Source organism: Leiobunum rupestre, chromosome 1 (genome assembly GCF_980474605.1).
Source record: "Leiobunum rupestre chromosome 1, qqLeiRupe1.1.hap1, whole genome shotgun sequence".
In the NCBI taxonomy this organism is placed as follows: Eukaryota; Metazoa; Arthropoda; class Arachnida; order Opiliones; family Sclerosomatidae; genus Leiobunum; species Leiobunum rupestre.
Genome location: NC_143384.1, coordinates 56,357,942 through 56,385,109, shown reverse-complemented (window position 1 = coordinate 56,385,109; position 27,168 = coordinate 56,357,942). Strand labels below are relative to the sequence as shown.

Below are 27,168 nucleotides of genomic sequence, written 5' to 3'. Positions count from 1 at the left end.
TAACAGGGCAAAGTATTACGCTATGCAATCGGACATCGATTTACACGGAGAAAAAATTAAAAGCAGACTTGAAAAATCCAGAACTGTCCAAGGAACACCAAGCCATAATTCTTTTATCCCAATTAGCAAATCTGAATTAAAAATATCTCGCTTCTCGGGTGAAGAATCATTATTAATAGTTTAATTATGTGATGAAAACTTGGCATTTTACAAACGATCCGAATTTATTCAAGGACAGTATGTTGTCATAGTTTTTTGACCAAATGCTATATTTTGGGGTTGTTGGGGAAACAAATGCCACATATCGAGAATGAATAATAAGTTTCATTCACCCTCACGGTATCTTAACTTTTTATAACTGGCCCAATCGAAAAGATGAGCACTGGATTCCAGAGTGTTAAATAATTTGCCCTGTTAATCGTCCAAAATCGCCAAGGGGAAGGCATTACTACTTTTCAAATGAGTGTCTATTAATGGCCAAGACACTATTTAAAAAAAGTAAAGTAGGATTTGAATTTAAAATTATCTGTTGTTTTTTTAATATTTTAATATATCATCTAAAAAATATTTCATAAAAAAAAGAATAGAAAATTAAATGTTAAATTCTTTGAAACCTAGAAATAAAAAGTTGTCGAAATATCTGGTAATTTTGGAGGGATCTTTAAATATTAAGTGCCACCCCGCCTAAGCTCACGCACTGAAGTTTTGCGAAAGATGCTAAAAATGGCCAATTTCCAAAAAAATCGTTTTGGTAGAAATAGTTTCGTCGCCAACACCAAATTTTACAGAGGCCTTTCAATATGTAGGAGGTGCTTATTTGGAAATTTCGTTGAATTTGGATGTGGCATATTTCGTTAAATAAATGACAGATGACTATCCAGCTCGTACACCGCAGTTTTGCGAAAAACGCGAAAAATGGAAAATTTCAAAAAATTTGTTTTGATGAAAATAATTTGGTCGCCAACACCAAATTTAAGAGCGACCTTTCTATGTACAAGGAGGTGCTTATTTGAAATTTTCATTGAATTCTAAAACGATGTTTTGAGCTACCCCCCCCCCAAACAGCTCCTATATCCAAAACTAGAGCCCACAGAGTAAATTGGAAGCCAAATTCGGAATCTGTAGGTCTTTTTACCCAAGAGTACCAATTTCGATATTTTGAGGAGCTTTACGAATCATGTTAGTGAAAAAAATGTTTATTAAGTAACGAAACTCTAGCCAAAATGCATGAAATTTCAAAAAAACGTAACTTTTAAAATTTTTGAAATTAGCCCACTAAACTCCAGGTGGCTTCATATTTAGGGTAAATAAACCAGGGAAAAAAATTTGGGCGAAATCCATCACTATCGAGCAACAACGCTTGACGATTTCACGTGGAATGAAACAAAATCTAAGCGCGCGGGCTTAGTTTATAGTTAATAATTTATTATTAATTATTGTTATTAATGGTTTAAGTCTTTTAGAAATTATTACTACGTATTTAAATAAATACGTGATAAATAATGCTCGAAATTGATTGCAAAGGATTACGTGGTAAATAGCGCCATTGAACTTCCTAGTGTCGCCTGTAATGTTTGTTGTGACTGAAAACTAAAGCTAATCCATAAATACCTAGAAAAAACCTTATACCCTTCAGTATTGGAGTTTTGTAATCCACCATTTTCATTAGCTAAGAAAATTCATTCAGAAACACATGATACATTAAATGTTTCCCAATTTATTTTTAACTTTTTGTAGTACAAAGCTCTTAGCTATTTACCACGTAAACCTTTGCAATTTAATATTTTATCAATTTACTACTACGGTTTCAAGGCTCAAAACTAAGGGTTAAAAAAAAAATTACTGTTGGTCATGGCCTAAACGAAATTCAATGTACCTCTTAACTTGATTTTGCGACTGATACCAACGGCTACAGCGACTGCTTCAGGAGCTAGACTCTTTATTCTTAAAGATTATGATTAAGAAAATATTCGAGCATTATTTATCACACATCGTTAAATACGTAATAATCATTTCTAAAAGACTAAAGCCATTTTTGGTAAGATATAAAAAATATAAAATTTCAAGTGTTAAATAGTTTTTGATCCGTCCAATAAAAACTAGGAAAATACCCCCTTTTTAAGAGCTTATTTTAAAGCTCTTTTATAGAGCTATTTAATAGTGTAATTATTTTTCGTGTTTTCAATCTCCCACGTGACCGTTTAACACCTCCAATAAGACCACCCGAAATTAAAATTTACATTTTGACATCCAATAACCTGGTACAATTCCAGTTAGGACTATATAGTATCTGCCTCTGAATTGGCCTTGCCGAAATGTGTCTAATTTTGTTAAAATAAAATTTATGTACAAAAATTATTAAACTTTAAGCGAAGGGTTACTGAAATCGAGGTGCACTGTACCAAAAAGTGTGGAGTTTTGGTTAAACTGCGATTATTCTATAACTCTATAATAATTTTAGCTAACAACTTACGTAACTCCGTTTTTTAGGAAAATCTAGCCGTGTTTCAAATTAAAAAAATCGATGATTGGTCGAAATCGTATGAAATGACCCTATTAATTTATTGTTAATTATTATTTTTAATTTATTGTTAATTTTTGTTATTAATTTATTGGTAATTATTGTTATTGACTTATTAATAATTAATACTATTAATTTATTATTCAATACTGTTATTAGTTTATTATTAATTATTGTTAGTAATTTATTATTTATTATTGTTAATAATTTATTATTAATATTTGTTATTAATTTATATCTAATTATTATTGTTGTTAATTCATTATTAATCATTTTTATTAATTTATTATTAAAATTTTGTTATTAATTTATTATTAAAATTTTGTTATTAATTTATTATTAACCATTGTTATTAATTTATTATGAACCATTGTTATTGATTTATTATTAACCATTATATTAGTAGCACTCGTCGAGAACGGTTACCTCCTTTTTGCTCCGTTGATCAATTTACTCTTATTAGTTATTATTATTATTATCTCTTCTGTACCGTGTTTTCAAAACTAGTTATTGGTGCTGCAAAGTTGTATGTAGTTTATATTCATTTTTATTTATAACTTTTAGTTAGTTAAGTTAACTTAAATAACTACCTGTTTAATGCGGAGTCAATCGTAAGCCTCGGCAGAAAAATTTGGTTTTGGTCTCTGGGACTGAAAATTCTCGGTGCAAGTGGACTGCCGACGACTTAATATTTAATATCCTAGATTGAACTAAGGATTCGGCAACGAAAGACTGTGAGATCGTCTGTAATCTTTATCCCAGCGTTAAGCCTTGGTTTATCTTCTATTATGCCGGGAAGCTTAGATTTGTGTCCAAATTGTAATGACTCAATATATGGAAAACAAAAAATTTTACCTTGTACGACATGTAATAGACGATTCCACTGCGGCCCAAAAACGTTTTGCCTCAGCTACACCGAAGATCAAAGAATTGAACTATTTAATGGAGTAACTAGTCAATTTAAATGTCAAAAATGCATAGATAATTTAAATGTTTCTGAAGTATCTAAACTTGACTCAAGTATTCTTGACGATATGGACATCGATAAATCAGTATTGGAGGAGGAGAGAGTCTTAATTAATGACACACATAAAGAATCACCCAGTTCAGCAAATAGTAAAGATAACTCTTATGCAAAAAAGAGCGATTCAAAAGCCTATAGCAACGCATATACTTCAACTAACGAAGTTGACAAACCCTATTTTTCCACGCTAGAAAAAAACTTAAGTGATTACATTCTCAAACTTATTGAAAAATCATCAGCTGAAATTATCGCTAAGATAGGAACGCAATTGCATTTACAAACCCTAACCCTAGAACGACTTATTTCAAATCTTAGAACGTCATCCTACACTAATTCCAAAGCCATATTGGAAGGCGTCATAGACGTTAGGAGTTGCGTTAAAAACTCACTAGGCGAGATCCAGGTACAAACTGCTAAGATTAGCGAGCAAATAAGCACTACGGTTAAGCAAATAACTGATGGAACGTTACATGAAGACGCAGAAATCGAATGCGTTGAAGAAGGGACTAGCGATACCCAAGAATCAAAAATAAAGGAGAAACTTGACAAGATCCAAAATGGTAGTTCTTGGGCTGAAGTGGTAAAGCGAATCCCAAGAAAAAGGAAGGCCAATGAGACTCGAGGTAGTAAAAATAACATTAACCAACAAAATAAATCCAGTTTGATTGGAAAGAACACTTCTACAACTATTGTAGGGCTACTACCTAAAAATATAAAGATAATTAGGAAAAAAGCTTATTTTGTTTCTCAACTTCAGAATTCAAGAATTGGCTTACCAAAGAACATTCCTTGAATACATTGGTATTAACTCGGCTCAAAACACGATCACCCACATACTCGTCATATCATGTAGCGCTTGGGGATGAAGAGTTTAATCAATTAAGCAATCCAGAGAGCTGGCCAGAACATTCAGTTTTCTCACCGTTTAGAGGATGGCTGCGGCAAAGCGGGAAATATGACGAAACAAAAGACTCTATCCTAGATGACACTACATACATATCAATAGCAACTACTTCAAATATTGTAGATACACAACTACCTATATCAGATAAAACGCCCGGTGAAAATATTGAAAGCAACGAATCAAAATGAGTCACATTTAATATGGTTGTAGCTAGTACTTTCACAACTAACTATGAAGAACACGGTAAATTTCCAACTGAACATTGCATATCAAAATGTAAGATGGCTTAGAACAAAATTAGATCAGCTTCAAACAAGTCTTTCCTCCAATGATTCTGATATTGTCTGTTTAACAGAAACGAATCTTAATGAAACATACTTTGACGTTGATTTTGTTCCTGATAACATGGTAGCATATCGTGCTGATCGCGAACAAGATGAAAACTTGGCAGTTCGAGGCGGTGGTTCAGCTATTATTACGAAGCGGCATCTCAAGGTCATAAGAAGAGTTGATTTGGAAATTACGTCTGAATGTGTCTGGATTGAGGTAGTCGGGGCAAATAAACAAAGCGTTTTAATAGGGAATCATTATTTTGCTCCCACTGCGAACATCGATAAATATACAAATTACTTTAAAAATATAATTAACCCAGTACTATCTCATAAAGGGAACTACATGATACTGGGAGACTTTAACCTGCCCAAAGTTAATTGGTCAACATTGTCAACGCGCGATTGTAATGGCATGGTAAAATCTAAAGCAGAAATAGTCATCGACTTTATACGCATGTTAAACGCGAGCCAACAAAACCCCTTTAAGAATTGCGCGGCCAATACTTTGGATCTAGTAATTACGAATTTCGACAAAGTAAATGTAATTATAGACAAGACACCTTTAATACATATAGATGATTATCATCCGCCACTTCATATAAACTTAAAAAGCGACCTCTTATCCTATCAAAATTCCAAACCGAGAAAAATACCGAAGCGTAATTTCCGTAAGGGAGACTACGAAGAACTTTATCGTTGCCTAAGAACAAAAGATTGGACACCTTTATTTGGAAGTACCGATGTTAACGAAGCGGTAAGTTTTCTGCAATATGTCATAGAAGATGATATTAATCAATATATCCCTTTCTCTGGCAAAACGAACCTAAAATACCCTTACTGGTTTTCGAAAGAATTGCGAATTTGCCTATTGAGGAAACACTATTATCACAAAAAATATAAACGAGATAAAAAGCATACTGACCTACAAAATTATAAGTCTAATAGGAAATAAGCGCAGAAATTAATTAAAAGTGATAGGTCATGTTGGGGAACTTCAATTGTATCCGACTTAAAAGAAAAACCAGAAAATTTCTGGGGTTACGTTAACAACAGGCTCAAGTCAAGAGAAAAGACAGATCTAATTATTTCTGATGAAAATAGCCTGTTAATTACATCACACCAGAAAATTGCATTGAAATTTGCCAGCTTTTCAGTTTAATTGGACATGACTACAATGGAAAAGCGCGTAATGAAGATTCGAATCTAGACTATACCAATAATAAAAAAGCGAACCATGACTCATGTTCCAATATATTGGTAACCAGCAACGATGTGGTTGAAGCTATTAAGAAATTAAAAGCGAAGAAATCTACCGGCATAGATGAGATACCTGCTTTTCTAATAAAGGGTTGTCAAGATGTATTCGTTCCATTATTGGTATACATTTTCAACCTGTCTATTTCAAGCGGTGTTTTCCCAGACAACTGGAAATTGTCAATTATAATTCCGATACATAAAAAAGGTTCAAAATTAGATTGCAATAACTACCGCCCCATATCTCTAATATCAATTCTGTCAAAAATATTTGAAATAATTGTACATAAATATTTAAGTAATTGGTTTCAACCACTACTCGCTACCGAACAACACGGCTTTTGTAAACTTAGATCCACTACTACTAACTTAATCTCGTTTTTAAATTATATTGCGCCTTGAATCGATAATCAGAAAAAGTGGATTGTATCTTCATGGACCTGTCCAAAACATTCGATCGAATGAACCACGAATTATTGTTTAGAAAATTAAAAAATTATGGTATCTCAGGTCATTTACTAAAGTGGTTTAAAAGTTACTTAAGTAACAGAACTAATGTTATAAAAATAAATGGAGAGCTAACAAATCAATATTATTCAACACTTAGAGTCGTTCCCCAAGGGTCTTCATTGGGCCCTTTATTATTTGTTATCTTTATAAATGACTTATATGACAGGCCGAAAGATCAAACTATCATACGCGCTTTTGCGGACGATAATAAAACACTTCGTGAGGTTAGTAATTTGTCTGATTGTATAGACTTAGAAAACGAGCTTAAAAGAATAAGTATGTGGGGTAATGTAAACGAATTGCCCTTAAACACGTCCAAAACCTTTGTAACTACCTTTACTAGAAAAACAAATCCAATATGCTATGAATATAAAATTAACAATGATAAAATACAAAAAACCAATATAATAAAAGATTTAGGTGTTTGGATAGATAACAAAATGTATTTCAACGATCATATTGAAAAAGTTGTACTTGAAAGCAAACGTAAGCTACATGGTATCTTAAGAATTGCAAAGAATTTGAATAGTCCTAAAGTTTTTATCCAACTATATAAAACCATTGTCAGACCAAAGTTAGAGTATTGCAGCATTGTATGGGGTGGCTGCAGCAGTGAAAATATAACGAAGATAGACAAAGTTCAGCGAAAATTTATTAAATTGTTGTATTTTTATTTCTGGGAAAATACTATTTGGAAAAACAAAAACTATGACTATGAAAACATATTAAAAAAATGTAACTTATTAACGATACCTAACAGACTGAAATTTCTAGAAATTATGTTCCTGTATAACATCGTTCATAATAATATAGACTGTATGGAATTTATTGCAAGTGTGAATTTAAATACAAACCTATGTAAAACTAGAAATACTGAAACATTTTATGTATCCAATGTCAAATCAAGACTAGATGCAATAAGACGCAGTCAGACTGATTATAATCATGTTTGTACTAAATTAGATATCTTCTGTAATAATAAGTCATTGTTTAGAAACGCTCTTAAAAAAACACTTCTGACCAGTTCGGTATAGCAAATAAGAATTGCAAAATTACATAATTTTCAAATACGTTATTCAATACAAGTCTCTTTTATTTATTTTTTTGTGCAATATCTTAAAATTTTCATATTTTAAACGAATGTAATATGTTTTATGTCAAAACGAAGCTGGAAAAGTCGACAGTTTCTTTTATTAATATAAACCTTTAATGTAATGTAATGTAATATGAACACCCTGTATATATCTGATAAGTGTTTTTGTAAACATGTTTATATGCAGGTAATAAACTCGAATTGAATTGAATTATTAATTTATTATTAACCATTGTTATTAATACATTATTAACCATTGTTATTAATTTATTATTAAAATTTTGTTTGTTACTTATTACTTAATATTGTTATTATTGTATTATTAATTATTGTTATTAATTTTTCTAAATATTGTTGATAATTTACAATTATTAATTTTTGTTAATTTACTATTAAATATTATTATTAACTTATTAATAATTATTGTTATTTATATTTTATTACTTATTGTTGTTAATTTATATCCAATTTTGGTTGTATATTTATTATTAATTTTGGTTGTTAATTTTTTAATCTTATTTATTTGTTTATTATTAATTTGGTTGATAATTTATTATTATTATTTATTTGTTTATTATTAATTTGCTTGTTAATTTATTATTATTCTTATTTATTTGTTTATTATTGATTATTGTTAATAATTTATTATTAATTTGGTTGTTAATTTATTATTATTATTATTTATTTGTTTATTATTGATTATTGATTATTGTTAATAATTTATTATTAATTATTATTTATTTATTATTAACTATTTTTATTAAATTATTATTAATATTGTTTTAAAAATTTATCATTGTTATTAATATATTTTTACTTATTACTTTGACTTTGTCGGTGATTTTAAACTTTCTTATGTATCCTCTTTATAATTATTAAGTGTAATTGAACAGTACTGCGTTTCGAAACAGCCTATCATTTTAATCAAGGGTTTAAAAAGATGATAATATTTCAAGAGCTAAAGCTTTTATTAAGCAACGTTTTAATTCTTATCGGAGTTCCCAGTTGCGAATAAGCCGGTTTACTTATCAACCCTCATCCCAAAACTGCCGTACTTCGAATATTATTGACGATAAGATAAAAATTCTCGGCCATCTTTACATTCGCAAGTTGAACTTGAATAACCGTATCTAAAATTTCAATTTATAGCTAGCGTTTTTTTTCTAGTATTTGTGATTTTAAGGAAATCATATCCTGGAATATATCAAGGTATTTTTGTAAATTTCATTTGAATCTAACAAGTTTGTTTACCGCGATTGGGACAAGTTTCATAAAAGTTATTTGTTTGGGTTTTTTTAATTTAAAGTAGTTTATTTCTTATTTATTGTAAACTTTTTTTTTAAATAATTTGTCAATTGCCCTATTCAAGAATGAATTTTCTGTGGTCATCGAGTCAAGCAATAACAATCAAGGAGCAGAAAATATTAGCATTTTCATTTCTCAGAACGTTAGTGTTGAAATATAAATGATATTCTTTTCAATAAAATATTTCAAATTCTCGCGATAGGACTGGAAACTTTGGGTTAAGAACCGAGATGGTTGTTATTCAGGATGGGCTGTTAAGTCGAATACAGTGTTTTTAATACGGAATCGGTCATTTAAAAAATTAAAATATTTCAATAAATTCAAACTTTTACAAAGTTTTTGATTTATCTTTCCATGCTCATTTAAAACTAAATCGGGTAAATTATGGTAACCTTTTAATTTGTATTGGGACATATAATTGTGAATCGTGCTTTGTTAGATAAGACAGTAAATAACAGTATGAGAGATAAACGACGTAGTCTAGAACCCTCGTATGCTTCGTAAAATGCAGATTGGAGTCGGAAATTAAAAACGACTTGTTTCACTGATTACGGCAGAGAAGAGGCTACACGAACTTTATTACCTAGCACACATGTTCAATGAAAGGTAATAATCGAAGTAGCATTTTGCATTTTAGCTTGTTTTCGAACTAGCATTTAAATCTTAATTTAATGTTATATTATAAACAAAATATTTCCAATAGAGTTTAAAAGCTTTTGATATATTTTAATAAGCATTGCGTACTACATTTTTTTAAATTTAAATTCAATTTCTAGTTTTTATTATTGAGATTGCTACTCCCGGGCCAATGCAATAAGCAATGTAGCCAGTCCCGTAGCCAGCCAGGGGGCCTAAGTCGCCCGGCCACCTCAAAAAAATCTGAGAGTGCCCCATCGTGCCCCTTAAAAATATCATTGTACCCCTAGAAAATATCAAAATAAGTACACAAAAACCTTAAAAAATATCCTATTTACATTATATTAAGTTAAGTCCATATGTCCAAATTATATTATTTGCATTCGTGTACCTTGGTTTATTTTATAAGTATCACTTTCCCATTTGAAGTTTAAAGTTTTAACTGTTACAGAAACAATAATATGGTGCGTAATCAAGTACAATTATTGATTGTACTATACTAAGGTTAATTTCCTGTAGATCTGTAGCCTATATTATATTGTACGGTGTCGTAATTTATTCAGTTTTACCCAAGTATTACTATTATTATTTAACTTTATTCCCTCCTTGTAGTGACGTTCTATGGTTCAGAATAATAGAACGTTCTCAATTTTTTCTCAGTTTGCACCATTTTAGTTTCGTTATCGACTCGCATGAGATCAATCAAGTTCAGGTATGGATAAATTAGTGGGAAAACAGACAGTTAATTTATATCTATTTAAACCTCGTGTTCCAATTAAAAAACCACTGTGTCCCGTTTGAACCTTTAAGCTCATTTTAAAGTAGTCATAGCCTCATAGAAAAGGAATTGTTTTTTTAATGGTGCCCCGTTAGAGATTTGGCGGGCCCCCCAACTGAAAATTCTGGGCTACGGGGCTTAATTGCCCCTATAACAAGAAGGCTGTTTTTTGGTTATGAAGATTAAATTTTGAAACCAAAATTTAAAGTAATTCGTACTACAGTTGTGTAACTTTATTCGTGAGAGAAGTTTATTTTTGGAGTCTCTATCAAACGTTGCTTTGGTAAAATTATTGCAATAGATTTTTAATTGCTCAGCAGGTAGATTTATTTTTGCCGTCTTTGTGTTTGTTACATAGGGTTATAAGTTGCTTAGAAAATAACCACTTAAAATACGAAGTATGAAAAACGATAATTCTAAAATAGATTTATAAAAGACGCTCGCGGCAATGTATAAAAAATCCGGCAGCTTTAATTAAAAAAAGTAAGCTGCTCAATCACCGTATCTATTCATAAACGTACGCTTTAGCAATCTCCTGGTCTATTCTTAAAGGTAAGTATATTTACCATTCCGTCCATTGTTGACGTTCGCTTTAATAATCAACTTGCATATTCCAAAACGTAATCATTTCTACCATCCCGTCCATTCTTAACGCACGCCTTCTTAATAATCCTTTCCATTCTTAATGGACGTTTTTTAAATTATCCTTTCCATTCTTAATGGACGAATTTTTATCACCCTGCACAATGGACCTTAGGTCGACGTGTTTTGGCTTGCCACCCCACTCAATAATAATCACCCTGCCCATTCATTAATTACGTTTTTATTTCAATAACCGTGCACTTTCATGAGCGTTTGATTTAAGAAAATCGCAGTTCATTTATTAATAAACCTGCCCATTCTCTACATTTAACCTATGTGTTGTCTAAAATTTTGTCCACTCATTACGTATTTATCTCAATCATTAACTTAATTTTTCATGCACATTTTCCTGATTGATATCTTAGTTTTCTGGGGAACGTATTCTTAGTCACTCTGCCCGTTTCTCAATAACTCTGTACTTTCTTAACACAAGTTGTCTCAATTTCAATATCATTTCAAAAAGACCATAGCTTGAATAACCTTGTCCGTTCACACCGTACGTTTTTGTAATCAGCCCGTCCATTCATAACCGCGTATTTCCTCAATCAGGGACTCTCTACATTTATAAACGCGAACTTAATCAATTACCCTGTCTACTAATAAACCAAATCCTTTTCAATCAGCCTGCTCATTCATATAACCACGCGTTTTAACTTCCCTGTTCAATTATTAAGGAAAGATTTATAATTTAATTTTAACTCTCAGTTGTCCCCATCTTCAAACGAACATTTCGGCTGCTTATCTTTCTGTCACCTAATTTAAAATAAAACCCGAAATTAAGATTTAAAATTACTAAATGTCAAGAAATGGGTATTTCACGGCTGGTCATTTGTGTTTTCCGTCAGCATGAAAAAACGTTATAAACGAGCGCAAAGTCAGATTATGGACGTTTTAATCAGATGGGCAAACAACCCCCTGAGGGCGATTCTGTAAAAAATCGAATGGGAATTCGATCTCGATACCCTATACCATGTCGAAATCGACTTCGACAATTTGCATTGATTTATGCTTATTCGAAATCTTTACCGAATACCATTCGTCGAGATCTCGAAGTTCGAAATCTAGTTTTCGAATATTTACAAAATAGGCCCCCCTGCACCCTCTTTACCCCAAACCACGAGGGTTGAGCGCCGAGTTATCTAGATCGGTAACGTTGACTTTCCATCTCATGGTTAATAGTTATCTAATTTGCTCTTTTCGTAAAAACAAAATTTCGTTATTCATATGTACTGCTTTACTATATGGAAGTTTAAATTTCGAACTCAGTCAGTGTTTCCACTTTGCGGCGAAAAAGAACGTTTTCGGCGAAAACTGTCTTGGTGACCACCAGAAATTTTAAAACCGGCGTAAAGGCGAAAAAGCGGGGAAAACCCCATTGAAAACGGCGAAAATAGTTTTCGATATTTTCAGTCTGAAAAACTAAAAAATCATTGTCTCTGTAGTCCCCCTATATGCCTTTCATAGAAATCTCATAGGTAACTAGAATGCTGCCGCCTACGGCCGACCTTGTCGCCAGTTCGTTTTGAACCTTCAGCCAATGAGAGGCCGTAGAGTGGTTCCGCCAAGGAGGATAATAATCCTCCTTGGTTCCGCTACTATCGTAGGACCTAGGTGTCGTCATTCTCTCTGGTGACATTAAATTCTTGGCAGAACCACTCTTTGAGCTCTGATTGGCTGAGATCTGGCTATCGTCTGCCACGGCGTTGGGTCCATTTGCCAGTTACACGGCACCATTCTAGTTACCTATGAGATTTCTATGGTACCTCCAATGGCAACCCATTCAATTTCTTGGCAGAGATAAACTTTATCTAAAATGTTTTTTTATTTAAATATCAAATAGTTACATGTACCTATTGTAAAAAATAAATATATTGCCTAAATAGGCCTATAAGCTTAGAAATAAAGAGAATAAACATATGCAGTCACATGAATCTATGGGGGGAATTGTGGCGAAAACGGCGGCGAAAACTGGTAAAATTGCCCCTAAAATAGGCGAATATCTCGACCGCAGAGTGGAAACACTGAACTCATTGTCAGTTTAGACAAAAGCGTTAGAAACCGTCAGAGCCGTACACACCGTATATTACACGTTTAATTGGTGATTCTAGATTTGTTTAATATAAATTGAATATCAAGTAACTCTTTTATTTAATTCTCTAAAAGGTATATTATAAATGCTTGTCTTAGGGGTAATGAGTTTGTTAATTTCACGTAATAAATAAATATGGGGTCTGCAATTTAATTTTAATCGTCTGCAGCGTAAAAAAACGCTCCCTCCGATAATTTCTATAGTATTGTAGGACTCTAGACGAAAGGAAGCCAATAATTTCACCTAAACTAATATATTTTGGCGTAGGAAATGACTCCTTTACCAATTGAGTTTTTTTTAATTTTAATTCGACTAAAAAGTTCGCTGTTTTCTAATTTTAATTAGTAAAACTAAATTTCCTGCTACAATTGAGTGAATGCAAATCCAGTTTTTTACCCCTTAAGGCCCACAGAATCATTGGGCAAATTCGGCCACTAATTTAGGTTTCTCCTCCCTTTCCGTTACGTCACTCCTCTTTCAGAAAACACATGATTATTTAGCCGTACGATCAACATTCTGCGGCTCTGTAATCGATTTTCCTTCGGCTCATACTGGAGTTTCTACTCATTACTACCAATAATTTCGTGTTTGCACAAAGAGGCATTTAATAACTAAGATTTTAATAGTTATTAGAATAAAAGTTTGAATTCGTATTATTAATTTATAGTGGGATGAGAATTCAGTTGAACCGATAACAGTTACTAAGATGGAGGCGAGCAACAGCTTTTCTGAGAAGCATTTTTCTGGGCCACTGCAACAGATGCTACTGGCCATAAAGAACACAAATAAATGTTACCTGTTGGAACAGTTTGCTTTTGAAAGTGCCAGTATAGATTCGAAATCCATGTCTTGCAAATTGGACAACCCACAAGGAAAGTCTTCAAAAAGCACCTGGAATTTTGATGAGTCGGAAGCTAACATCGTTGACATTGCTACACTAGTCAGTTCAGTCGATACGGTGTTGTTTGGTGCGTTCTTGCTTTCCTTTATTAGTGTTCTGTATTCGGTCTCGCTTACTAAATTAATTTCCCTTTTTTTACTCCAGACAAAATGTTTCTTGGTCGTATAATCGTTGAGCCTTTTGTTCTGGAAGCCATCGTGTTTCTAGCCGAAGATCCGCAAGGCGAGAGAGCGGTCAGAATTGAAGTGCAATTCGATTCCGAGGTCACGACCTCGATAAGAAAAGGGACAATTGTTGCGTTGCGTAATCCGTGTTATAAGATTATTCGAGGTAATACATTTGGGGTAAGTAAGTGTCGTTCTTATCTTTTTAGGATGTGGAATATAAATGTAGCTTTCTCTAGCCTAATGCATTTTCTCAAAGGCCTAGGGGTCATATTTCCTTGGCTAAACTCTTTATCGTTTGTATAATGGCATATCGCTTTCAAAACAAGGTTGTTTCTTAGTTTTAGTTTCTAAATATATCACAGTAAAGAAAAACATCATTTTTATCAACGGATTAAATGCAACGCAATTTTTTATTAATTTATTTTCATTTCTGTGTGTCCTTGCAGTTACTATATACATCCGCGAAAGATATTGCATTTTTTGAGGAAGCACTATTTCGGAGTAGCTTCCTAAGCATAAAATGGAAGAATACTGCGCACACCAAGGCTTCTGAGGATAAATTGCCAGTTGATAACACCAAGGAGTTGGAAGAACGCGTATCCGCCATTCGTCAGAGTGGCAACCAATTATTCACTCAAGGCAAATTTTCCAAAGCCATAGAAAAGTATTCCGAGGGCTTAACTGGGAGTCCAAAGAACGAAGATCTTCTATCTAACCGATCGTTGAGTTATCTGAAAATGTCGAAGTTTCAGGATGCGTTAGATGACGCTTTACTCGTCCTTAAAATTAACCCGCGACACGTTAAAGCTATACACAGAGCGGCACAGGCATACAACGGCCTCCAGAAATTTGAAAATGCGCAAACACTTCTGGAGGATAAACTCCAAATGGAACTATCGAGCTACACCAGCGAACTGAGAGAAATTTTATCCAAGACTAAAAAGTGGATTAGCCAACGAGATCACGGACTGTACGACATGGTAGAATTGTTTGGATCGTATCAGAAGCCAATTGAACATGACATCGTTAATTTCGTGGGACCTGTTAAGGTAGAAGATGTTGGTTCAAAAGGTCGAGGACTTATTGTTACAGAAAATGTCGACGCTGGACAACTCATTATGTGTGTTAAAGCCGTTGCAGTTATATTCAATTCAAATCCTACAGAGAATCCTGAAATTGACTTGATTAAGAAGATTGAAAAAAACCTTAAGGGAAATGCTGACCTGTTAAGAAATTTAAAAGAGCTCGAAATGTGCCCGAAATTACGACCAAAACCAAACAAAAACAAAGCTTCAATGAGCGTTTTTAGAATCAAAGCAATTGCTTCGGAATTTAGCACGTCGTATCCTCTTAAGAGCGGAGGTAATATCTGTGGCCTGTGGATACCCGCGTGTTACATGAACAATGCTTGTTACGAGACTAATTGTTGCTTGGTGGTTTTAGGTAACGTATGTCAAGTAAGAACAAGTAAAGCGCTCGACAGAGGGACTGAATTGTTGGTACCTTATCTCGATCACGGTTGTCCCTACACGGAAAGAAAAACAATTTTGAATTTTAAAGGTTTCACATGCGAATGCAGCCTTTGCAAACAAGAATCGAGGGAATCGCCGTCAGGTATCGAAATGGAAAGGATTCTTTTCGGGCTACGTCACTTTCCCGTCACCCAAGAAGTTATTGAACATGCAATCAAACAAATTAGAAATGTATCAGGGCAATCGCCTTTCATTCATTACTATTTGTTGTTACCTTTGAATATCTTAAGCAAGTTTGCTTTAAACAATGGCAATTTGGACAAAGCCATTGAAGCGGCCACAGAGATACTTCAAAATCGTGAAAATGCCGGTGGTCATATTGGGAAAATTCTCCATGAAGCCAGTTTAATTTTATTTAACGTTTATTCATTGAGAAACGATTATGCAAATGCCATGAAATGGAAAAAGAGTTTAAAGCAAAACGTTGAACTATTGCTTGGCAGCTCCGAAGACGAACTTTTGGAATTACTAATTTCTTTCAACAAAGCTAAATAAAATCTCCTATGTACAGCACCTTCAATAAATGTACTATACAGGTCATGGTTTTTCAAATTTGAGCTGAAGTTTTAGTACACACTTAAAGTTTGCAATGAATATAATCATTTCTACTACTCATGAAAACACGTTATGTATGGATTGTTACATTTTTTTATCGTAATTGTTTATTGACGCATTTTTGTATTGTCAAAAGTTAAAAACAAGTCAGGGATTTTCTTTGACATGAGAACATTGAGTGGGAATTATTTTACTTTATGTAACTAGAAATTTACTCAAAAATTCGTATTCTTCTCCTGTTTTAGTTTTGCCTGTAAACCACGATATCATTTTCCCGCTGCACTGGAAATGTATACTTCTCAATAAACCCTACGATATCCTTTAATTGTAAATTTCATATTTTTATGATATTTTTACATTTTCTTTACTTCATTTTTACTGAAGGTAAAGCTGTAACTTCTTACACCCGCGGCAAAATGTAATGGTCGTTTTCTGAGCATGGCATAAACCAAGTAGAACTGAAGAACCGTGTACATGTACAGTTGCTTGTCATAAATCTTCTCCGTGTTTGTCGCAAAATATATTTCATTCAATATATCTACCTCTATTGTATTATTAGATGTCAGAATAGGCGGAAATGTAGAGGTGTGTGATGTGTTTATGCTAATGAAAACATTTGGCTTATTTTTAAAGTGGTGTCTAAAAATCTGTTATACTTTAGTCTAACATTGTATCGTCGCGTGTTCTAGTTAAATTTATGTTTTTTTCTATCGATATTCCATTGCCACATATGGCAAGAGAGTACTGCACATTTTGAAAATAGTTGAGGTAAGATTTTATTTCAAAGTCTTTCTTTATTTTTATTATGTATCCTTACTTACATAGATCCCAATACTGTTTAATTAGCATTTCGTATTAAATTATTGTTTCTGTGTAATTGGACTTGTAAAGAGAAAATCGTATGTTTCGTACTTTACGTAGCACTAATATTTAAATTTATTATGATACCATTAAATATACCACTAACCTTTGAGCATTCGGTGTACACTATTGACTCCGCTTCTGCACGTCACACTTCGATCATTCACTTTTCGTGCTTTAACGGACAATTTAAATTGCACATTTTTCTACGGTTTATAAATTGTCACCTCTAACACAAATACTTAAAGTAGTAAGATTTTGTTTTTAAGCACCAATCTTGTAAGAACATAAATAGCATTAAATGAACTTCCATTTTATCGAAAACAATGCCCAAAAGTACCGTATATTTCGAGGGGTCGGACATTCCCAAAAGAGCGTACGGGATTTCGAAATCCCTGTGATTTCGAAATATTTATCGGGATTTCGTGATTTTGTCAGAGACTTCGCGATGTCATCATTTATTTGGCGATTTCGTCAGAGATTTCGCGATTTTGTCAGAGATTTCGCGAATTTGTTATTAATTAGAAATCTTTTAAGATTTATAAATTTTGCGGGAACATTTCTTGTTTTTTTTTAATGATTTCGGATTTCGTTTTACGATTTCTTGTGACGTGAAACGGATTTTGGGCAATTGTCCAACCCTTCGGTATATTTAAAATTTAGTTAAAAATATCATGACCTCTGACACCGAACTTAAAGAGCTTCGTGTTAATCAAGGTCCGCAGAGAAAAAAATGATATACTATTAGGTTGAAGCATTCCCGCTTCTCTCGAAACAGCGAAATCCGGTTTTCTAGTGGGTGGAAAGTCGTTTCGTCGCGTTTTATGAAGTTGAACGCGGGCTATCAAGGAGTTGCGCTAACTTTATCTCTCACGGGGTGACGGCAGCCGATAAAATAAAAACCGCAAGATTTTCGTTTCTTTCAACGGTCAGAAGTTCGGGGCTAAGTTTCACGGAAGAAACGCTTCAAAATATTAGCGGTTAGTACAATTTGTTATCTTGTTTAAATTATAAATCCTAAAATTGTGACAAAATGTTTATAAAAGTAACATTTTATTAAAATCAATTCGGATTTCAAAAAGAGTGGGATGCTGCACGATTCCTAGCCCCCCCCCCCCCCCCGGTGAAAAATTTTAATAAATTTCAAAATTTCGAAAATGACAAAAATAGAAACAATAGATATAAATTGCCAAAAAAAACATCAAAACTGATCAACTTTTGATCAATTTGAGGTCACAATCCCATGCTATTTTCAATGGGAAAATTTAATATTTTGTGTTGTCAAAAACATTTTTCGTTGCCATGGCAAAACGGGTTGCCCATTGAATAAATTCCCTTTAGGATTTTTCATGATACATGAAGGTCTACCAATCCCCCGAGTTTGAAAAAAAAAAACGGTGGGTTACACTTCGGGATGTCTCCTTGTGAGGCAAGTCGCAGATTTAAAAACTTACCAATTTTTATATTATCTTAACGTGATTTGTTAACCGTCGTTTTTATTAGGATGTAATGCTCTCCGAGAAACTATTGAGGAAGCTAAAACATCAAAACAGTGTGGGGAAATAGAAATACCAAGGCTTCCTTTCGGTCAAACATTGGTCGAATTATTGGCTTTACTAAAGCCAATTAAGTTTGCTACGGACATTTTTCAGAGGAGCGGTCCAACATCATAACGTGTAGCTAGTCTCAATTTTTGTAACGATACGATAAACCTTCGCGCCTAATTTTGAACTACTTAAAGAGGAACTTCAAAAACAAATGGCTTCACGACAGCCGCTATTTTGGACCCATTCCAAAAAACCTTAGTTAATCAAGGTATATTCTACGCTATATAAACATTACCCTTAATAAATGTTGAACGATATACTAATAATTTGTTGATTAAATAAATTGATGAAAATTAATAACTTGTTGGTCAGTAGACATTTACAGCAATCCTTCGTGGGATTTGGATACATTCAGAACCCTCGACACGGAGGCCGCGCTAAAAAAAGTTCGATTTTATTTGTCACGGCGCCGAATGCGTAACCACTAGGAGGAACAAACAATATTCCGCGTTCCAAAGCTTTTCCAGCTTTGTTGACTCCTCGGAACGAAAATGGACTTTTGACGTCATTAGCCCCAGGAAAATAATTACAAGCCTATTTAGCAGAGGACATCTTAGAACAGGAGGGAGTATATGCACTCGACTACTGGAGGATGAATGAAAGGCGATATCCTACTCTTTCTAAATTGGCCAAACACGTAGTAGTTTCGATGCCGACTGCCTCCGCCGGTGTCAATCGCATATTTTCGATCGCTGGAGCGATTATGCGATATCTTCGAAACAGCGTAACATTGGAGCACGTGGCCAAGCTTTTAACATTTAGAGAGTACAGATTTCTTGAGGAGGACTTATCAAACGGGAAACATCGTAATGTATAACTTTATATAACAAATTAAATTTCATGGTAAACTATGTTATGACTTTGAAACATTGTCATAGAAATGAAAAAAATCAATTACTTTGAGCATACAGTGTGTCTTGTTCTCAGCTTGTATATTTAACAACATCCCAAAGTTTCACACGGTGGGGATATGCGATTTCTTATTAAAGGCCGGCTACATAAATCTTCTGTTTACTGTCTTTCACTGGAAGTAGGCAACCGAATATGTGTGTAGTCGGCCTACAAGTCCAGCCGCCAAGTTACCCAAGTAGCCCCTAGCGATAGTAGCAAAGCGAAATCGAATATGTTTCTTTCCCTCTTTCTCGTTCGCTGTCTCTCTCCACGTCAACTAGAATTTCTAGAAACCATCTTTGCGAAAGCAGTGGAGAGGCGGTTGGCGCAGTTGCGACACCCGAACCATTTCGCGACTAAGCACTAGTTTAGAAAAGGCCTCTGATAGGGGGCTAACCCCTCAGTTGTTTTTTCAAATCATTAATTTGAAAAAAATCAGTCGAATTTCTGTTGGCTCGTGTTACACAGAAAATTGCTAAAATTCAAATGATACTGAGGCCGTTTAAAGCTAGTTTTATTACGTTTTTACACTATGCTAATAATTTGAGAAAAAAAATTCAATCACTAGCGCCAAAAATATCTAAAGTAATAGGTTGTATTCCCTTTAACAAAACTTTTCTGAAAGGGAAAATAACCGAATGAATTTGTCTTACAATTGTTAGGGTCTTCAATTTAGAACGTGTTGTAGTAATATTCCCTTTAACATCTCTATTTATTATTTGCCGACATTTAGAAAAACAACATTGGGCCATTATACCAGTGGCGTAATAGAAGCATTTTACCCCCCCCCCCGCCTGAAACTAGTTAAGAGTCCATTTCTGATCATGGACTATTTTGAGCCCACTTATTTACGTCGTTGTCTTTTTCCAAATTTGAGACCCTTTGCACAATTCACGTGAGTGGCCGTGAACTTCGGTTACCGCTTTGGGTTGGCGGTACGCAAAATAGTTCAACTGTGAGAGACAAGCGAGAGCAACAGATTAACGGGAAATTTTGAAGGAACCACTCCTGCGTAGGGTTTGCAAGTTCTCTCTTCAATTGTTAAAGGTGTTTTCCCTCGAGATCTTAGGTTTATCCTTTCCATAAGAAACTTGCGGAGGTGAACAGTAATAGTTAGTGTCGAGTAACTCGCGTGGCATGAAGGGCCTGCCACCACCATCCTACGCATTGTAACTCGGCCACCGGTAAATAAGGCATTCAAAGTCGCAAGGTGACTTGAGGCTGTAGTGGTAACTAGGGTATTAGCCTAGCTAATTTTTAAAAAATATAAAAGGCCAGATTTGAAGAATTTCAAAAATAATGTGCCCCATTTTGGCGGTATCAGGTAACATCAATCACGTTAAACGAAAATAAATTCGACGAAACAACTACGGGCTATTCGCTGAGAAATGGGTGAAGAACAGGGAGCCCACCCTCAGTAGACCTGGGTGGGCAAACCAGTACGCAGGTTTTTTAAGCAGTTTGATTTCCTATCGATCGATGCATAATTTATCATTCGGAGTTAAACGGTTAAAGACAAATGTAACGGGCACTTGCTTCTTTTAGGGAGTTTGTGTAAATCATAAAGATAATACAGGGTGTTTTTTTTTGCTCGAAAAAGTGATTTTTTTCAAAAACTATGTTTTCTAGAAAGTTGAAATTTATACTGTACATTATATGTGCCGGCGGACACTTTCTACCAAAATTGTATCTAAATCGAAAAATATTTTCACGTTTTTTGAAAATTTAAATTTTAACCGCTAGGTGCTATAAGAAAATTGTCAATGAGAAAATGGTAGAGCGTCACCGAAAACGTACAAATAGCGTTGGCGCGAAAAAAATAGACATATTTTCCACTGAAAAAATACGAATTGAAAAAGTGACAAGTTGGGCAAGCTAAAATAACTTTTTTGAATTCCATTGGGAGAGTAGTGTAACTTTCTGAAAGTCAGAAATTTGTTAATCTGGTGTTTAATGCAATAAACACCGCTGAAAAATCGAAGAGACAATCGCGACTCTCAGTGAACACGGCCAATCTTCCCTTAGATAGAGAGAGAGAGAGCCGAAAGTGAGAGCGATCAACGACGGAACGATTGAGATGCCTCTCGCTCACCATGAACTTGCAGGCGCGCTTATTGGTAGTATATGCTTTTTACCTTAATTCCTTCGCTTAAAAAACGATCAGGTTTTCGTGACGTGAGCACTCACCGATTTAAAGTACTCAAAATTTTGCCCACGTCTGATTTGCTCCCAACATAGCTCAGTAAATGCAAGAAGACGTTCATCGGAGAAATTGAAATCTCCAAGTGCAATAAACACGGAGATCGTCAATTTTGTTATTATAATAGCGATTTTTTAGTAAATGGTCTTTGCAACATCTGTTTTCGTATGGAATGTATAACCGAAGTCTTATGAAAGTTTGTAATCTAGCAGATAAGGGACTTGAACTAAATTATCTCGACATTTAAACCTACCAAAAAATAGTTGTGAGTTGATATGACGCAACAAAACAAAATTTCTACAAATTATATAGATATAACAATTCTTTCAGTATCTAGGAAAACAACAGATGGATAATTTGTAGAAGAATCGTCATTTTGACTTGAAGGTGTAAATGTCGCAGTGTTTGTATGCTGAGATAGGTTTAGTAGTTCTTCACTTTCAATCGGTCCAGAAGTTTCAATAGGTTCAGTTGTTTCACTTTCTCCGGGTTTTACGTTAACCTCATACATTTAAAGTCTGCATTAATTACATATTTCATCGCCTTTAATTATGCAGGCGTTATGACTTAAAACACGAGCTTTCATTACTTCTGTGTCATCTTGAATGACTTTTCTCCGTTTATTTGAAATATGTTTGAAATCTAGGAGCAACAAACACAACACCCCACACAAGGAGAACGCAACCCGTCAAAAGTCGTGGATTTTCTTGTGTAAGTTTTTTATTGGCTAGACGCTTTAGCGCCTGCTGCCGTCGAAAGGGGAAAATTCGGAAATTGTCTTCCCCCCTGCCCATAAAACGTTCAGCGTAAAGGCTCGTGACGCTCGTCCAATGAAATTCGTACACAACCCTTCGTTAGCGTGTTTAAAGGCTGGCTGCGTTCTCCTTGTGTTTGTTGCTCCTAGTTGAAATACACGTCACAAATGGCACATTTCGCGTTATTCCGTGTGCGTTTGCCATTTAATTAAATAATCAGTTTTATGTTCTTCTGACATCGTCTGTCAACACAATGGGAATGAAAGTGAATACTTGAAATACGAAAGAGCACACCAAGCTGTAGGAAATTACAATTTCGCCATCGTGTATCTTACTTTATAGCAAAATATATAAACTGGCCATCGTGACGAATACCTTTTGTTAAACGACAGCCTAGATTATTATTTATCGTTTTTAAAATAATCGTTTGAACTACGTGAAATATACTAAAATTTAAATCATCGATTAATAAATTAACAACCAATTTTAGTGTATTAACGCTTTACGAAAGTTTCAGTCCCTAATCGTTCCCGTATCGCTGGTTTAGAAGCAATGACGCAGCACTAACTGTCGTAAAATACAAACTCGTCAATAGACTTTACTTTCTCTATCTAAACCATGATACACGACGACGCCAAAATTAATCATTTAAAATCTGGGCTTTATTACATTTTTACTAATGCGTGGTTAGTCTACTGAATATTTATTTCCATACAAATTCAAGGTTGTAACAATGCATTGCAAAATTATTTACCGACATTTTGGTAGAAAATTGTAATTTAAAAAACCCATTACTTAATTTTTTTAAGGTTGACTCCGTACTTTAAAACGAAAAATGTTTTTGACTTTCAAAAGAGTGATAAGAATGTGATAATTGTTTTTTATTTAATTGGTGGAGTCTTACTTAAAAATTTAAAAATAACTGATTCTTTAAAAAGAACAAATGATTTTAAAAAAATTCCAGTTTTATTTGGTTCCTGCTAAACGTATTGTGTATAAAATATTCCAGGACAAAGAAGAAGGTTATACAGTTATTGGACATCCCTTTGGGCAAACAAAATTTTAAATTTAAAAATTTATATATTTTTGTTTTAGGGTTGACCCCATATTAAAAAAAAATATATAGTCGGTTTCAAAAGAACGATGAAAGTGTGACAAAAACATTTTTTTGTTGGTGTTTTTTTAAAAATAGTAAATTTTAAAAAACATATAAAAACTATAATTTTCACCCAAAAATTGTAAAACAAACATATAATTATGCGAATTAATTTTCGATTTATCGGTCACCTTGATAAATTACAAAAATAAATTAATACCTTTTTTTTAGATAGCGCCCCCTGTTGATGAGATTGGAAAACAAAAATTTCCAAAAATTACTCATACTCGATAGGAAACTAAATGACACTAAAACCAAGAGATTTGAGGAGAGGGTAATTTTAACATGCTTAGCTCTCTATACCCTTTCCCTGTATAGCTGTCATAAAGCCTGTTGCAATGAAAGATATAAACGAAGATTATGGTTTACCATACCATTAAATAAAAATACTTAATTTTAAATTTTTTAAATATGAGGAGTCAAAATTTGGTTTTAATCCTAAGCCCTATCATTTATTCCTCGTATGTTATAAAAAATGTATTTATTTTATTTGTCAGGTTTAAAAATCAAAAGCGATCAACATTTAAAAAAATCAATAACAACAAGTGCTTTTATTACAGTTTTCAGGTTATTGGTTTGATTAAAACAAATGTGAAAATTATATTAAATATAATGTGTGCGATGGATAAATCTTTTCTTTATCTCAAACGAACTTTGGTAACACTTCGATACACATACAAAAACTAGAAATGAAAAATCTTGAAACAACAAACATAAGCGGACGACTTGAGTTAAATATTCCTGCCAACTTTAACATTCTATTATTTAATAAGACCTTTATAAGTTGAAAAAATAAACGAGCTAAAAAATGTGAATTTAATATTTTACCAATCTTGCATTAAGTTATATCAGAAATACATGAACCGAAATTATCAGCGACCTATCCCGCTTATACTAAAGGCGTTTTCCCCGTCTCCCCCTCTCTTTACTCGGTTGTAGTCCCCCCCTCCGCGGAATGCAATCCTCTACGGGTCCGTGGTACAGATTTGAATACTCACCCTGGTGGCCGCCGTGAGAAACTTTAAAAAAACACGGACTAAAAAAATACTTAAAAAGTACCTTTTTCAGTCAGTGTAAAGAATTACAGCTACCATTATATCAGATATCAATTTAGTTCAAATTAAAACGTCAAAATGTCAATTAAGGAGGCTTTTACCCAGTGCAATATGTTTCTAATTAACAAGCCTAAAGTGAAGGATAAATCGGTGGTTTGTAATTTGATTAAAAGTAATATAAATTCAAAAGAATTTACAACATCACAAACTAAGACTGTTAAGCCTTTGACCATAATACGTTCGATAATTTGACCTTCGTTCAACTGGAACTATTTCATTTTTCACTCACTAGATGGCATAATACTCTACCCGGCATGCACTCAAAAATATACCTTGGCCGCGGTTGGGTTGAATTATTTGAATGCTTCCTTGTCACCCTCCCCTAGCGCTGTGGGAAAACGCCTCAGAATAAAAAAGCAGTCGCTGATAATTTCGGTTCATGTATTTCTGGTTATATTATGGCTCATTGAAAAAGCTTCAAAATTAATATGGTTACTTTATAATTTAAAAATGGAACGCAAGTGAGACAAAAACAGTTCTCCAATTGAAACAGTTAAAGCCAAAGATAAGAGCAAGATCAACGTATAAAACTCAACTTGAAAGTTTCGTAAATTTAGTTTTATTACGTCGTGCGGAGGTTTACTGAACTTGTCGAGATACATTGTTGCTTGCCATCTCATGAAAAAGTGGGAATAAAAAATGGATCCAGATTCAAACAGAGATTGTGTGCTATTTCGAAACGGAAAACATTACCATAAGTAAAAGGATCTGTATTTATTATTTATTTAACATGTAACATGTAATATTTAATATTTATATTTATTATATAAAACCGAGTTTAACTAAAAAGTTTAGCGAACCAAAATTTATTTAATGCAGAGTTTGTTATAAGAACTGAATAAATATCAGCTTTAAATAATTAATTTTATTATTTTAAGATCGAGTCAATTAGAAACGCGTTGAAATGCAAAAAGAAAACTAAAATATCGACATTCTTCGTTTTGTCATAGGCTTTTAGCGTTTGATTCACATGCATTCTTCGAAGGATAAATACCAATAAAATAATCTATGATGAAGCTCGCTTTTTAGATATTTTATTATTTTCTTTCGATAAAAGCCCTAGACAACTATGTAAAATTCGACTTACGTTTTTCTGAAAGTCTTTCCAAATTGTACACGAATACCTTTAGCCATTGGAAAAGCAACGTAGTTAGTGAATATTGGTTTCTTAGGGAGATGAATTTGGGTTCCGAATAAACTGCAAAGGTTCATAAATAGCATTCCTTCCAATACGGAATGCCTCGGAAGTATGATGATGTGTTTACCGTTTGCTGTATCAAAGATAATCTGATGGAAATCTTCATCATTCAAGTGTTTTGGAAATAATTGTTTCCTAATGCTTTTAACAACATTTACTTTCGAATTCTGAAAAATACGTTTATTTAAGTTTTATTGTAAATCATGGTTATATAGCAGAAGATAATGAACGGAATTAATCAAGTATGCTATTCGGCTGAATTTCTGAAGCTTGTTCCGTTTTGATGAAGTTCAAAAAATTAAAAATTTTCATAATGATTATTCTGGTTCCTTAATTCTGTTTAATTTTAAATGAGAACCAACCATAAAATTTTCATGTAGTGGCGAATGCAACGGAACTAGGACTGGGATTTTCGGATACCTCAGAATATCTTCAAGTGTTTCAATATATCTTAGTTCAGGTGGTAAAGTTAATCTTGAAAGAATCAAGCCACAGAAGGCCTGAGCCAATATGAAACATGCTATGGTCCACGAAATTTCTATATATTTTAGGTTTCCAAAAGCTGGCTTTTCATAACCTAAAAAAAGGAAATTATTGCAATGCATTATTCCAGAAAATGCTAGCTGAAATAATTTTATCAGCTAACAATTGTAAGATTGTAACAATAAACAAATAAATCAACCTTGTCCTAGTAACATTGCGAAACATGAAAGCAGCTTTTTGAAATACATTTCTAAAGAAAATTTCGATATTTTACTATTTGTAGCCATTTCGGAATAGACGTTATCCAGAAAATACCAGACAGATGAAGTTAGAAGAAACATAACAAACAAGGCACACCATACCTGAAATAAAACACATATTTATAGGAATTATAGAAGCCTCGTTAAAATTTTCCTAGCAATATACACATATTTTTCGTATACCACTTTGATAAAATTTTGGATATTTGATTGAGATTTTATCTAGCATCCAATATTTGGGGATCTAGTAGTATAAACCCAGATTGGATAAACTCATATCCAGAAAGGAACTAATATTTTTGATCCAATATTCGTGTTCAAAATTAGCAAAGTAAATTAATATTAATTATACACAATTTAATCATATTTTATCAGCTTTTGATTATAATCAAGATAATT

General features: G+C 33.4%; 2 protein-coding genes across 3 annotated transcripts; one reads left to right on the top strand and one right to left on the bottom strand.

Moving 5' to 3' along the window:
* Positions 1–8,819: 8,819 nt before the first annotated feature.
* On the top strand, positions 8,820–16,247 carry LOC149963323 (uncharacterized). Of its 2 annotated transcripts, none has more exons than XM_090170559.1 (4): positions 8,820–8,847; positions 13,756–14,056; positions 14,134–14,333; positions 14,603–16,247. In XM_090170559.1, the coding sequence occupies exons 2-4, from the start codon at positions 13,795–13,797 to the stop codon at positions 16,181–16,183; spliced, it is 2,043 nt and encodes a 680-aa protein (XP_090026685.1). In that variant the 5' UTR covers positions 8,820–8,847; positions 13,756–13,794; the 3' UTR covers positions 16,184–16,247. The 2 variants fall into 2 exon arrangements, with proteins under 2 accessions (XP_090026685.1, XP_090026686.1); XM_090170560.1 differs by lacking the exon at positions 8,820–8,847 and adding an exon at positions 9,532–9,549.
* A 9,018-nt stretch (positions 16,248–25,265) lies between these two features.
* On the bottom strand, positions 25,266–26,527 carry LOC149963322 (uncharacterized). The gene is made up of 3 exons (XM_090166043.1): positions 26,389–26,527; positions 25,916–26,193; positions 25,266–25,497 (listed from the first exon to the last, which is right to left on the bottom strand). The coding sequence occupies exons 1-3, from the start codon at positions 26,389–26,391 to the stop codon at positions 25,266–25,268; spliced, it is 513 nt and encodes a 170-aa protein (XP_090022169.1). The 5' UTR covers positions 26,392–26,527.
* Positions 26,528–27,168: the final 641 nt, after the last annotated feature.